Consider the following 13,223-nt stretch of genomic DNA (forward strand, 5'->3'; position numbering starts at 1 on the left):
AGTTTAGTAAACGACGAAACTCGGGAAAATATATCAGTCATGACTTAGTGGGTTGCAATCTCTCTCAAATCTAACTCAGGAGGCTCTGGGATCAGATCTTACGCTAGGGATCTGAACACAATCCAGGTCAATACACGCAGTGCAGTACTGAGAGAGTGCTGCACTGTCAGAGGGTCATTACTGAGGGAGCGTCGCACTGTCAGAGGGTCAGTACTGAGGGAGTGCCGCACTATCAGAGGGTCAGTACTGAGGGAGTGCCGCACTGTCAGAGGGTCAGTACTGAGGGAGTGCCGCACTGTCAGAGGGTCAGTACTGAGGGAGTGCCGCACTGTCAGAGGGTCAGTACTGAGGGAGTGCCGCACTGTCAGAGGGTCAGTACTGAGGGAGTGCCGCACTGTCAGAGGGTCAGTACTGAGGGAGTGCCGCACTGTCTAGAGGGCCAGTACTGAGGGAGCGCTGCACTGTCAGAGGGTCAGTACTGAGGGAGTGCTGCACTGTCAGAGAGTCAGTATTGAGGAAGTGCCGCACTGTCAGAGGGTCAGTACTGAGGGAGTGCTGCACTGTCAGAGGGTCAGTACTGAGGGAGTGCTGCACTGTCAGAGGGTCAGTACTGAGGGAGTGCCGCACTGTCAGAGGGTCAGTACTGAGGGAGTGCTGCACTGTCAGAGGGTCAGTACTGAGGGAGCACTGCACTTCAGAGGGTCAGGACTGAGGGAGTGCTGCACTGTCAGAGGGTCAGTACTGAGGGAGCACTGCACTGTCAGAAGGTCAGTACTGAGGAAGTGCTGCACTGTCAGAGGGTCAGTACTGAGGGACTGCCGCACTGTCAGAGGGACAGTACTGAGGCAGTGCTGCACTGTCAGAGGGTCAGTACTGAGGGAGTGCCGCACTGTCAGAGGGTCAGTACTGAGTGAGTGCTGCACTGTCAGAGGGTCAGTACTGAGGGAGTGCCGCACTGTCAGAGGGTCAGTACTGAGGGAGTGCCGCACTGTCAGAGGGTCAGTACTGAGGGAGCGCTGCACTGTCAGAGGGTCAGTACTGAGGGAATGCTGCACTGTCAGAGGATCAGTACTGAGGGAGTGCCGCACTGTCAGAGGGTCAGCACTGAGGGAATGCTGCACTGTCAGAGGGTCAGTACTGAGTGAGTGCTGCACTGTCAGAGGGTCAGTACTGAGGGAGTGCCGCACTGTCAGAGGGTCAGTACTGAGGGAGTGCCGCACTGTCAGAGGGTCAGTACTGAGGGAGCGCTGCACTGTCAGAGGGTCAGTACTGAGGGAATGCTGCACTGTCAGAGGATCAGTACTGAGGGAGTGCCGCACTGTCAGAGGGTCAGCACTGAGGGAATGCTGCACTGTCAGAGGGTCAGTACTGAGGGAGTGCTGCACTGTCAGAGGGTCAGTAATGAGGGAGTGCTGCACTGTCAGAGGGTCAGTAATGAGGGAGTGCTGCACTGTCAGAGGGTCAGTATTGAGTCAGTGCTGCACTGTTAGAGGGTCAGTGCTGAGGGAGTGCCGCATTGTCAGAGGGTTAGTGCTGAGGGAGTGCTGCACTGTCAGATGGTCAGTGCTGAGGGAGTGCTGCACTGTCAGAGGGTCAGTACTGAGGCAGTGCTGCACTGTTGGAGGTGCAGCGTTTTGGGTTAGACACCAGGGTCAGGCCCCACCTGCCCTCTGAGTTAAATGTGAAGATTCCATAGTCTTGATTAGAATAAGACCAGTGGAGTTCTCACCAGCAGCCAGATTAATGTTTATGTCAGGCATCATTCCTAAAACGGATGATCTTGTTATTTGTCCTGTTGTTGTCTATGGAAGCTTGCTGTGCATACAATGTCTGCTGTCTTTGATACATCACCATAATGACTGCACTCCGAAAGTACCCCATTGTCTCGACTGTGCTTTAGGTATCCTGAGGTCATCGATTGTCCCACAGAAATGCCTCAATGGGTGTCCATGTGTCTTCCATGGGGTTGAAGACAAAAGCCATTGAGAGAAGCCGCTGGATATGGATGGAACAGCAATTTACCAGTCAAAGTGATTCTGCAGCATGAGGGCTATCTGCAATTCAATTACTTTGCTGCCAAAATCCCAATAATGTATCGTGCGTCACAAGAATAAAGATGAACAGATGTGACAGCAACTTAGCAACATGTGTCTCCAATAAACAGCCCATAAATAACAGCAACTCATCTCAATTATTTGAGTGAGATTGTAACTGTTGACTTCCAGCAGTCATGTGGAGACAGTATCACGGCTTATATTTCTGTCAACTGGCTTTATATCCATCCCAGGATGATGTGAAAATAGGACTCTCGCTCTTGACTGGAGAAGTGGAATGGGAATGAATCTGGGATATTTTCAAACAGATCCCTGGCGTTGTGGCAGAAAACTGGGAAATCAGAGGACAAAATTCAGGCAAATAGAAAACTCACCCTGGGAGAAAGAGACACATTCAACTAATGTTGGCATTGATATAAGACATGGAGGGAGCTTTACTCTGTATCTCACCCCGTGCTGTACCTGTCCTGGGAGTGTTTGATGGGGACAGTGTAGAGGGAGCTTTACTCTGTATCTCACCCCGTGCTGTACCTGTCCTGGGAATGTTTGATGGGGACACTGTAGAGGGAGCTTTACTCTGTATCTAACCCCGTGCCGTACCTGTCCTGGGAGTGTTTGATGGGGACAGTGTAGAGGGAGCTTTACTCTGTATCTAACCCGTGCTGTACCTGTCCTGGGAGTGTTTGATGGGGACAGTGTAGAGGGAGCTTTACTCTGTATCTAACCCCGTGCTGTACCTGTCCTGGGAGTGTTTGATGGGGACAGTGTAGAGGGAGCTTTACTCTGTATCTAACCCCGTGCTGTACCTGTCCTGGGAGTGTTTGATGGGGACAGTGCAGAGGGAGCGTTTTTCTGTTTCTAACCCCGTGCTGTACCTGTCCTGGGAGTGTTTGATGGGGACAGTGTAGAGGGAGCTTTGCTCTGTATCTAACCCTGTACTGTACCTGTCCTGGGAGTGTTTGATGGGGACAGTGTAGAGAGAGCTTTACTCTGTATCTAACCCCGTGCTGTACCTGTCCTGGGAGTGTTTGATGGGGACAGTGTAGAGGGAGCTTTACTCTGTATCTAACCCCGTGCTGTACCTGTCCTGGGAATGTTTGATGGGGACAGTGCAGAGGGAGCTTTACTCTGTATCTAACCCCGTGCTGTACCTGTCTTGGGAGTGTTTGATGGGGACAGTGTAGAGGGAGCTTTACTCTGTATCTAACCCTGTACTGTACCTGTCCTGGGAGTGTTTGATGGGGACAGTGTAGAGGGAGCTTTACTCTGTATCTAACCCCGTGCTGTACCTGTCCTGGGAGTGTTTGATGGGGACAGTGTAGAGGGAGCTTTACTCTGTATCTAATCCCGTGCTGTACCTGTCCTGGGAGTGTTTGATGGGGACAGTGTAGAGAGAGCTTTACTCTGTATCTAACCCCGTGCTGTACCTGTCCTGGGAGTGTTTGATGGGGACAGTGTAGAGGGAGCTTTACTCTGTATCTAACCCCGTGCTGTACCTGTCCTGGGAATGTTTGATGGGGACAGTGCAGAGGGAGCTTTACTCTGTATCTAACCCCGTGCTGTACCTGTCTTGGGAGTGTTTGATGGGGACAGTGTAGAGGGAGCTTTACTCTGTATCTAACCCTGTACTGTACCTGTCCTGGGAGTGTTTGATGGGGACAGTGTAGAGGGAGCTTTACTCTGTATCTAACCCCGTGCTGTACCTGTCCTGGGAGTGTTTGATGGGGACAGTGTAGAGGGAGCTTTACTCTGTATCTAATCCCGTGCTGTACCTGTCCTGGGAGTGTTTGATGGGGACAGTGCAGAGGGAGCTTTGCTCTGTATCTGTATCAAATCCAATTTTGAAAAGTTGATGTGGAGTTTTGCTAATCAGGGTGAGGAGAGCTTCCAGACTGAATAAGAAATGTTGCTCTCTCAGTATCACATCCCATGTGTTCCACGTTGTGTTGAATTGTTTTTCAGCAAGAGTTTGTTAGCAAAGCTTACTGATACCTAAAGCCAGAAGGTGGTGACTATGTTCACGTCTCTTAAGTGGATCGGAGAAGAAAGGAAAACATATCTAATCGAGTTCACTCTCTGGATCGGGGTGACACTGACATGAAGACTGGCTTCTATTTCACCCTGAGTCAGCATTTCTGTTGAATCAGTGTTAACAGGTTTGATGAAACCGAATGCCTCTCGGCCTTTTCCACGGTAATTAAACATAAACGCCATTGATGCTTGTTCTGAAGTGACGGGACAGCCCAGACCAGGTCAGGGGGCAGGTATCCCTCGCTAAAGGGTCAATCCTGAACCATGTGAACTTTTATAGCAATCCAGCTTTGTGGTCACTTTCTCTTTCTTATTTACAGATTTTGTTTTGAAATTGAATCCAACTTTTCAAGCTGTGCTGGTGGGATTTTAACTCAGTTTCTCCGGGTTTTCCAGTCCAGATCTGCCGGTTTGATAATTTTCTCACAAAATCACTCCATTTCTCACAATCCATCCAAACGCACATCACCCAGTTTCCTCGACTTCAAACCAAAAAAGGGCAACAGTAAAAAGTTGTTACGTTTCTCTGAAAGACAGAACTGGGAAATGTTGGGTGACCAATCTACTCTAATGAAGTGGTTTTGGTGGTGAGACTTGGGGCTTCATTGCCGTTCAGCTTTACAACTTTAACTGTGGCCGGGCGAGTGTCCCCAAACACAACAGCTGCACCCGGGCAAGGGCTCGCTTAGACTTGAGGGAGAAAGCGAGGCCTTTCACAACCTCCTGGGCCTAGCACGCACATCAAATTCAATCCAGCAATTATAGAACATAGAATATACAGTGCAGAAGGAGGCCATTCAGCCCATCGAGTCTGTACCGACCTACTTAAGCTCTCACTTCCACCCTATCCCTGTGACCCAATAACCCCTCCTAACTTTTTTGGACACTGAGGGCAATTTAGCATGGCCAATCCACCTAACCTGCACATCTTTAGACTGTGGGAGGAAACCGGAGCACCCGGAGGAAACCCACGCAGACACGGGGAGAACGTGCAGACTCCGCACAGACAGTGACCCAGCGGGGAATCGAACCTGGGACCCTGGAGCTGTGAAGCCACAGTGCTATCCTCTTGTGCTACCGTGCTGCCCACAATCAGACTGCCCTTGCCCCCAGTCTTTCCAAGAGACGTGCAAACTCCATCCAACAGCCTCTCATTCCAACCCACCCCACAACACCCTCTCCCTGCCTCTTGCAGGCTTTTCACAGTAACTTCATTGCAGTGTTAATGTCAGCCAACCTGTGACAATAATTAAGATTATAAGGTAAGTAATGGTCCAGGATGCTTTATCTACCCGATCAAACCAGCAACAACGCAATCAGATGATCTCTGAACCTACTGAACTTGGGATTGGAAGCGAACCTGGCCGTGGTAATGTACGCCCGGTCCCCTGGTATCACCTCCCCCCTCCTGCAGGAAGGGGTCTGCAGTAGATCCCCAGGGTTCTATGGTCCGGACCAAGAGTGGGGTGAGCAGAAAAGCGATGGCAGCGCCCCTGGAAAAGCGGGGGAAGGAGAACAAAATGGCGGCCGGCGGAGGCCCGGAGGAGTGGAGGCAGTGGGCGCAGGAGCAGCAGGCAACTCTGCGTTGCTTCCAGGAGCTTAAGGTGGAGCTGCTGGAGTCGCTGAAGGCTACCACCAGAGAGCTGATGGAGACCCAGACAGCCCAGGGGGCTGCGATCCGGGAGCTGCAGCAGCAGGCCTCCGAAAGGGAGGATGAGGCCGCGGCCCTCGCGGGGAAGGTGGAGATGCACGAGGCGCTCCATAAAAAGTGGCAGGAGCGGTTCGAGGAGCTGGACAACCGGTCGAGGCGGAAGAATTTACGGGTCCTGGGCCTCACGGAGGGGCTGGAGGGGTCGGACCTGGCGGCCTATGTGGTCGTTATGCTGAACTCGTTGATGGGAGCTGGGTCCTTCCAGGGGCCCCTGGAGTTGGAGGGGGCCCACAGAATTCTGGCCAGGAGGCCCAAGCCGAACGAGCCGCTGCGGGCGGTGTTGGTGAGGTTCCACCGGTTCGTGGATCGTGAGTGTGTGCTCCGGTGGGCCAAGAAGGAGCGGAGCAGCAAATGGGAGAACATGGAGGTGCGGATCTTCCAGGACTGGAGTGCGGAGGTGGCTAAGCGGAGGGCCGGGTACAACCGGACGAAGGCGGTGCTCCACAGACGGAGTGTGAAGTTTGGCATGTTGCAGCCGGCTCGTCTGTGGGTCACCTACAAGGACCGGCACCATTATTTTGAGTCCCCGGAGGAGGCGTGGGCCTTTGTGCAGGCCGAGAAACTGGACTCAAACTGAGGATCAAGGATGGGGGATTTGTATGAAAATGTAACTGTGTTTAATTTTTTTCTCTGGAGGGGGGGTTCTCTGTTTAATGCAGGATGTGTGTTGGCTTTAGGGTGGGTGGGGCGATGTCTTTATGTCTTTTTGTATGTGTCTGGTGGACGGGTTCGGGCAGGGAGGTAAACTGGGAGTGCGGGGAGCTGGTGGTGGGGACTGGCAATGGGAGTTACCCTAGAGGAGGCGGGGTTGGGCAGGGCGAAAGCGCGGGCTTTTCTCTGGTTTCCTGCGCTGCGGGATGATGGGGGGCGGGGTCGGGGCTGAGAAGCGCGGGCCTTTGCTGGCTGTTATTTTCCCGCGCAAGAGCGAGGGGGGTGGGGGGAGGAGGGCCAGTCGATGGGCATGAAGGAGGAGGAGTAGTCCCACGTGGGGAGGGGTCGGAGGTGTGGCGGGAGTCGCTGGGGTCAGCAGAAGTTAGCTGGCTCACGGGAGTGCTGCGGAGGGGAGGGCGCGGCTAGGAGGGGTCCTAGCTTGGGGGGGGGTACCGGGTTGCTGCTGAAATGGCCAGGAAGGAGCTAGAGTATGCAGGGGGTACTGGGGGGGGGAGTTGCCGCCGCGGGGAACAGGCCGAGCGAGGGGCGCTGGCCAGTGGCGGGCAGGGGATGGGTTATGGCTAGTCGGCAGGGGAGGGGGGCAGGGAGCCCTCTGATCCGGCTGATAACCTGGAATGTGAGGGGGCTGAATGGGCCGGTCAAACAGGCCCGGGTGTTTGCGCACTTGAAGGGGCTGAAGGCGGATGTGGCCATGCTTCAGGAGACGCACCTGAAGGTGGCGGACCAGGTTCGACTGAGGAAGGGGTGGGTGGGCCAAGTATTTCATTCAGGGCTGGATGAGAAGAATCGGGGGGTGGCGATCCTGGTGGGAAAGAGGGTGACGTTTGAGGCGTTGAAGGTGGTGGCTGACAGTGGCGGGAGGTATGTGATGGTGAGTGGTAAGCTGCAGGGGGAGCGGGTGGTGTTGGTCAATGTTTACGCCCCAAATTGGGACGATGCGGGGTTTATGCGGCGCATGTTGGGCCGCATTCCGGACCTGGAGGTGGGGGGCCTGATCATGGGGGGGGGGACTTCAACACGGTGCTGGATCCCCCATTGGATCGATCCAAGTCCCGGACGGGTAGGAGGCCGGCGGCGGCTAAGGTGTTGAGGGGGTTTATGGATCAGATGGGAGGGGTGGATCCGTGGAGGTTTGCGAGGCCAAAGGCCAGGGAATACTCGTTTTGCCACCAACTATGTCACGGGCACTGATTTCCTTGATCCTTAAGCGGGACAAGAACCCTCTGCAGTGTGGGTCATATAGGCCGATCTCGCTGCTAAATGTAGACGCCAAGCTGCTGGCAAAGATCTTAGCCACAAGAATAGAGGATTGCGTGCCGGGGGCCACTCACGAGGACCAGACGGGGTTTGTGAAGGGAAGGCAGTTGAATACCAACATACGAAGGCGCCTCAATGTCATTATGATGCCGGCCATGGAAGGGGAGGCGGAGATAGTGGTGGCGTTAGATGCGGAGAAGGCCTTTGATAGGGTTGAGTGGGGGTATCTGTGGGAGGTGTTGGAAAGGTTTGTGTTTGGGGAGGGGTTTGTTCGTTGGCTGAGGTTGCTTTATGAGGCCCCGATGGCGAGTGTACCCACGAATAGGAGGAGGCCGGAGTACTTTCGGCTGTACCGGGGGACGAGACAGGGGTGTTCCCTGTCCCCCTTGCTCTTTGCGTTGGCGATTGAGCCCCTGGCCATGGCATTGAGGGAGTCCGGGAACTGGAGGGGCCTGGTGCGGGGTGGGGAGGAGCATCGAGTGTCGCTTTATGCGGACGACCTGTTGCTGGATGTGGCGGACCCGGTGGGGGGGATGCCGGAGGTGATGAGGATTCTCAGCAAATTTGGGGGCTTCTCTGGGTATAAGCTCAACCTGGGCAAGAGCGAGTTGTTCGTGGTGCATCCAGGGGATCAGGAGGAGGGTATTGGTAGGCTCCCACTGAAACAGGCAGGGAAGAGCTTCAGGTACCTGGGAGTCCAGGTGGCTGGGAGCTGGGGGGCCCTGCACAAGCTCAACCTCACAAGGTTGGTGGAGCAGATGGAGGAGGAGTTCAAAAGGTGGGATATGTTACCGCTGTCACTGGCGGGGAGGGTGCAGTCCGTCAAGATGATGGTGCACCCGCGGTTTTTGTTCCTGTTCCAGTGCCTTCCAATCCTTATCCCGAAGGCCTTTTTTTAGGAGAGTTAACAGGAGTATTACGGGATTTGTGTGGACGCACGGGACTCCGAGGGTGAGAAGGGTGTTCTTGGAATGGGGCTGGGATAGGGGGGGCTGGCGTTGCCCAACCTCTGTGGGTACTATTGGGCTGCCAACGCATTGATGGTGCGTAAGTGGGTAATGGACGGGGAAGGGGCAGCATGGAAGAGGATGGAGATGGCATCCTGTGTGGGCACGAGCCTGGAGGCGCTGGTAACGGCGCCGTTGCCGCTCCCTCCAACGAGGTATACCACGAGCCCAGTGGTGGCGGCTACCCTCAAAATTTGGGGGCAATGGAGACGACATAGGGGAGAGGTGGGGGGCTCGATGGAGTCCCCGATATGGGGGAACCATCGGTTTGTTCCAGGGAGCATCGATGGCGGATTTCTGGGCTGGCACAGGGTAGGTGTTAGGAGGTTGAGGGACCTGTTTGTGGATGGGAGGTTCGCGAGCTTGGGTGAGTTAGAGGGGAAGTTTGGGCTCCCCCCGGGAACATGTTTAGGTACATGCAGGTTAGGGCATTTGCCAGGCAGCAGGAGGAGGGGTTCCCTCTGCTGCCCCCATGTGGGGTACGGGACAGGGTGCTCTCGGGGGTGTGGGTTGGAGGAGGGAGGATTTCGGACATATACCGTGTAATACACGAGGAAGACGAGGCCTCGGTGGAGGAACAGAAGGGTAAATGGGAAGAGGAGCTGGGTGAGGAGATTGAGGGGGGAACGTGGGCGGATGCCCTAGAAAGGGTGAATTCCTCCTCTTCCTGTGCGAGGCTTAGCCTCATACAGTTCAAGGTGCTGCATAGGGCTCACATGACTGGGACGAGGATGAGTAGGTTTTTCAGGGGCGAAGACAGGTGTGCTAGTTGCTCGGGGAGCCCAGCGAACCACGCCCATATGTTTTGGGCGTGCCCAGCGCTGGGGGAGTTTTGGAAGGGGGTAGCAAGGACGGTGTCGAGGGTGGTGGGATCCAGGGTCAAGCCAGGCTGGGGACTCGCATTTTTGGGGTTGCAGTGGAGCCGGGAGTGCAGGAGGCGAAAGAGGCCGGTGTTCTGGCCTTTGCGTCCCTAGTAGCCCGGCGGAGGATCTTGCTTCAATGGAAAGGTGCGAGGCCCCCAAGCGTGGAGGCCTGGATCAATGATATGGCGGGGTTTATCAAATTGGAGAAGGTGAAATTTGCCCTGAGGGGATCAGTACAGGGGTTCTTTAGGCGGTGGCAGCCTTTCCTGGACTTCCTGGCAGAACGGTAGGGAAATAGGCCGGCAGCAGCAGCAACCCCGGGGGGGGGGGATTGGGTTTGGGGGGGAGGGAGAAGTGTGTACATGGGTTTGTGGGATGTGGCGGGTGTTATCTCTTTCCTTTCTGTTGTTTGCTTTTTTTTGTTTTCGATTTAGTCGTTGCTTTTGTAGGGGGTGGGTGTTGTTCTGGGGTTTTTACAATGTTTATTCTGTTAATATTGTTTTGTTGTTTATATTTTGTGAAAATCTTAATAAAAATTATTTTTTTTTAAAAGTGGTTTACAGGAACGCTAAGAAACAAAACCCCCCACCCAGCCACATAGGGAGATATCAGGAGAGTTCATTAAAAGCCTGGTGAATGAGGGAGGTTTAAGCAGCAGTTACCACAGTGCCGTGGACAATCCCCTGTGGTCCAATATAACAGTAGCTTCCTGCAGTCATCTGTCCATACCTGAGACAAAAACAAGCAAAATCTCAAATTAGTTCAATTATTCACCTCTACAGATCAGGAAAGCCTCCGCTGATAACTACAGGGGTATTAAGACCATAAGAAAATCCAGCGCAGAAGGAGGCCATTCGGCCCATCGAGTCTGCACCGACCTGCTTAAGTCCTCACTTTCACATAATCCCCATCACCCAATTACCCCTCCTTACTTATTTGGACATTAAGGGCAATTTATCACGGCCAATCCACCGAACCAGCACGTCTTTGGACTGTGGGAGGAAACCGGAGCACCCAGAGGAAACCCACGCACACACGGGGACAACGTGCAGACTCCGCACAGACAGTCACCCAGCGGGGAATTGAACCTGGAACCCTGGCACTGTGAAGCCACAGTGCTAGCCACTTGTGCTACCATGCTACCATAAGACACAGGAACAGAAATAGGCCACTCGGCCCATCGGGTCTGCTCCACCATTCAATCATGGCTGATATTGGACCTGTCTGCGGTAAGACAGGGACACACAGCCCAGTCAGCACCCCTCAGTCTCATTCCCAGTTCCAATGCAGGATAACAGCCTGGTCTGGGATTAGGCAGAGAGTCACTGCTATCGTTCCCATACCTGCCAGCTCCCAGTTGCTACTTGCAGCAGTTTGCTAGTATGGAGCGATGCCTTCCATGTGGAATAGCCTTTTGAAACTCAGGGCCAAGACACACATGAATATCCTCAGTTTGGTTGGGAACTGACGGCTGAACTAGCGCAGTCCCAGATAAAACAGATCATTCTAGATAAACTCAGCAGGTCTGGCAGCACCAGTGCAGGGAGAAACAGAGTTAACGTTTCAAGTCCGCATGACTCTTCTTCACACAGTACTGACCCTCTGACAGTGCGGCACTCCCTCAGTACTGACCCTCTGACAGTGCGGCACTCCCTCAGTACTGACCCTCTGACAGTGCGGCACTCCCTCAGTACTGACCCTCTGACAGTGCAGCACTCCCTCAGTACTGACCCTCTGACAGTGCAGCACTCCCTCAGTACTAACCCTCTGACAGTGCGGCTCCCTCAGTACTGACCCTCTGACAGTGCGGCACTCCCTCAGTACTGACCCTCTGACAGTGCAGCACTCCCTCAGTACTGACCCTCTGACAGTGCGGCACTCCCTCAGTACTGACCCTCTGACAGTGCAGCACTCCCTCAGTACTGACTCTCTGACAGTGCAGCACTCCCTCAGTACTGACCCTCTGACAGTGCAGCACTCCCTCAGTACTGACCCTCTGACAGTGCGGCACTCCCTCAGTACTGACCCTCTGACAGTGCAGCACTCCCTCAGTACTGACCCTCTGACAGTGCGGCACTCCCTCAGTACTGACCCTCTGACAGTGCTGCACTCCCTCAGTACTGACCCTCTGACAGTGCGGCACTCCCTCAGTACTGACCCTCTGACAGTGCAGCACTCCCTCAGTACTGACCCTCTGACAGTGCGGAGCTCCCTCAGTACTGACCCTCTGACAGTGCCGCACTCCCTCAGTACTGACCCTCTGACAGTGCGGCACTCCCTCAGTACTGACCCTCTGACAGTGCGGCACTCCCTCAGTACTGACCCTCTGACAGTGCAGCACTCCCTCAGTACTGACCCTCTGACAGTGCAGCACTCCCTCAGTACTGACCCTCTGACAGTGTAGCGCTCCCTCAGTACTGACCCTCTGACAGTGCAGCACTCCCTCAGTACTGACCCTCTGACAGTGCTGCACTCCCTCAGTACTGACCCTCTGACAGTGCGGCACTCCCTCAGCACTGACCCTCTGACAGTGCAGCACTCCAACATTATTCAAACGCACAACATTCTGAGGGAGACTAGAGATAGAAAGTGCTACTTAGTGACCCAAAGCTGACATTTATCACTTGCCCAAGTTACAGATATCAGTATCCTGTTCATGACAGTAGAGGGGCCTCTTACATGGTCACACCCATGGCAAACATCTTCTCGTACTCATCCTTGGAAGAATAGTTTGGAATAACCTGGAACAGAGTGGTGAAAAGAGAAAAGGTCAGATTGATAAACAAAGGTAGCAGGTCTCCACCCAATCCCTATTGATTGGGAAATGCAGCAACTGTGGGGAAAGAAATAGGGATTGGAAAGGATGCAGTCCGCTTCCATACTGATACTTCAGAATCCCTCGCTGCACTGATATACCGAGTATTACAGAGGCACATAAACAGGCCATTCGGCCCAAGTAGTCCATGCTGGTATTAATGCACCACTCCTGCCTCGCCCCATTGTTCCTCATTGTGACAAATGGAAGATTTTATGAATATTGGATTCTAAATATTGGGATAATTTAAGAGTTAAAAGCCTGGGGTTGGGGTGTGTTTTACTGCAGTGGTCATGTTTTTTTTTAATGATTCTGTTTGCAAAGGACCTGGGAGCTTCTCGGAGCTGGAAGGTGAAACTGACCAAAGGAATGTGATTTTCAGTCTGGGCTAATGCTCTGTGGTTTGACTGGGGAAAGTCCCTGGGGAGTTAATTTACTTTCTTCCTGCAGAGTTCATTTGTTTTTTAGCTTGGGGAGATGAGGTCATTGCTGGGTGGAGCCGAGGAATGCAGAGAGCCAGCTTGTGGAGAAAGCTTTGGCGACGAGCTGAAGTCTGACCTGCCTGACACTGAGTCCACATTCACTTTAGGGTAATTAGCACAAGAGCAATACTATTTAATAGGAAATTGAATAGTCGTGTTTAAGGGGTAATTGTAAGTTGTTCTTTTTGGGTGTGAATTTAAAGAGTTTAATATTGTATTCATAATAAAAATTTGTTAATTTTAATTTGTTAATTAAAAATACCAAAGCCCTATTTCTTCATCCAATCAGTCCTGGAACGAATCATTCTCTCCGCAGTCTCACAAATGAACT

At 53.3% G+C, this 13,223-nt stretch overlaps 1 protein-coding gene across 2 annotated transcripts in view; it reads right to left on the reverse strand.

The window, feature by feature from the left end:
- The window catches only part of uroc1 (urocanate hydratase 1), a 138,200-nt gene that overhangs the window by 79,350 nt on the left and 45,627 nt on the right, over positions 1-13,223 (reverse strand). For both annotated transcript variants that reach the window (XM_038812118.1, XM_038812119.1), the window contains exons 6-7: positions 12,275-12,336; positions 10,258-10,324 (exon numbers count right to left, since the gene is read on the reverse strand). In XM_038812118.1, coding sequence (XP_038668046.1) covers positions 10,258-10,324; positions 12,275-12,336 — 129 coding nt within the window. The remainder of the gene's footprint in view (positions 1-10,257; positions 10,325-12,274; positions 12,337-13,223) is intronic.

This window comes from Scyliorhinus canicula, chromosome 11 (genome assembly GCF_902713615.1).
Source record: "Scyliorhinus canicula chromosome 11, sScyCan1.1, whole genome shotgun sequence".
NCBI lineage: Eukaryota > Metazoa > Chordata > Chondrichthyes > Carcharhiniformes > Scyliorhinidae > Scyliorhinus > Scyliorhinus canicula.